Source organism: Archocentrus centrarchus, chromosome 1 (assembly GCF_007364275.1).
Source record: "Archocentrus centrarchus isolate MPI-CPG fArcCen1 chromosome 1, fArcCen1, whole genome shotgun sequence".
NCBI lineage: Eukaryota > Metazoa > Chordata > Actinopteri > Cichliformes > Cichlidae > Archocentrus > Archocentrus centrarchus.
This window is the reverse complement of record NC_044346.1, coordinates 2495454-2496222: the sequence shown is the minus strand read 5'-3', so window position 1 is coordinate 2496222 and position 769 is coordinate 2495454. Positions and strand designations below refer to the sequence as shown.

The window sequence follows — 769 nt, the reverse complement described above, 5'->3', positions numbered from 1 at the left end:
CTCGCCCAGGGCGCCAAACAGGCTAGGACCGCCACTGCCCTCACACGCAGTAACTGTAACAGAGTGCTTTACTCGTTTACCCTCTCCCGCCTCACCTGCTCGGACACGGCTCGGAACAGGCTGGACGCGTCCCGGGCCACCATCTTCCGGTACAGACCGAGGCTGGCCAGGTACTCGTCCATGTTCACGAAGTACTTCTTGAGTCCTTTCTGCATCGCGCCGCCGCAACTTGACTCACCTTCACGGAAACGTCCTAGCTTACAGCCTCAGGTGAGTTTAATCAGGGTTGATGCGCACGCGGGGCCTCTCTGTGCTGCTGAGGCCTTCACGGAGCGTCCCAGGCTCGGAAATATCTACACCGCTCTTTTAGGGTTTTTTTTTCTTATTCTGTGTACACAAACAAACCAAACGTAAACAAAGGAAAAAAACATCCTGAAAAACTTTATTGATAATGTCAGCAGACTGCTGAACGTCTTTAAAAACACAGTAAAGCTTTTATTCTTTAGTCGGAACTTCACGGGCTTAAAAGCGTTTAAATAAAACCCCAGAACGTGAAAATGTTTAAAAGGTTCAGCTGAGAGCATCCTGGGACTATTCCAGGAAGCAGGTTCAACAAACTCTGAGTTTAAAAACAGACTCTGAGTTGATCAACTCTGAGTTTCCTGTTCCAGAACAGCTGATCAGAGTTAGTTCAATCCACTCTGAGTATGATCACCCTGAGTTAGCGCGTGCGTGAGTAAGGAAAGACAGGGGCGGTTCTAGGGGCGAG

The 769-nt window shown here is 49.4% G+C and overlaps 1 protein-coding gene across 1 annotated transcript in view; it reads right to left on the bottom strand.

Annotated features, from left to right (window-relative positions):
* The window catches only part of LOC115789676 (putative bifunctional UDP-N-acetylglucosamine transferase and deubiquitinase ALG13), a 21395-nt gene extending 21153 nt beyond the window's left edge, over positions 1 to 242 (bottom strand). Inside the window, 1 exon segment of the mRNA XM_075074411.1 lies at positions 96 to 242. Within this exon segment, the coding sequence (XP_074930512.1) occupies positions 96 to 215 (120 nt within the window). The 5' untranslated portion in view covers positions 216 to 242.
* Positions 243 to 769: the final 527 nt, after the last annotated feature.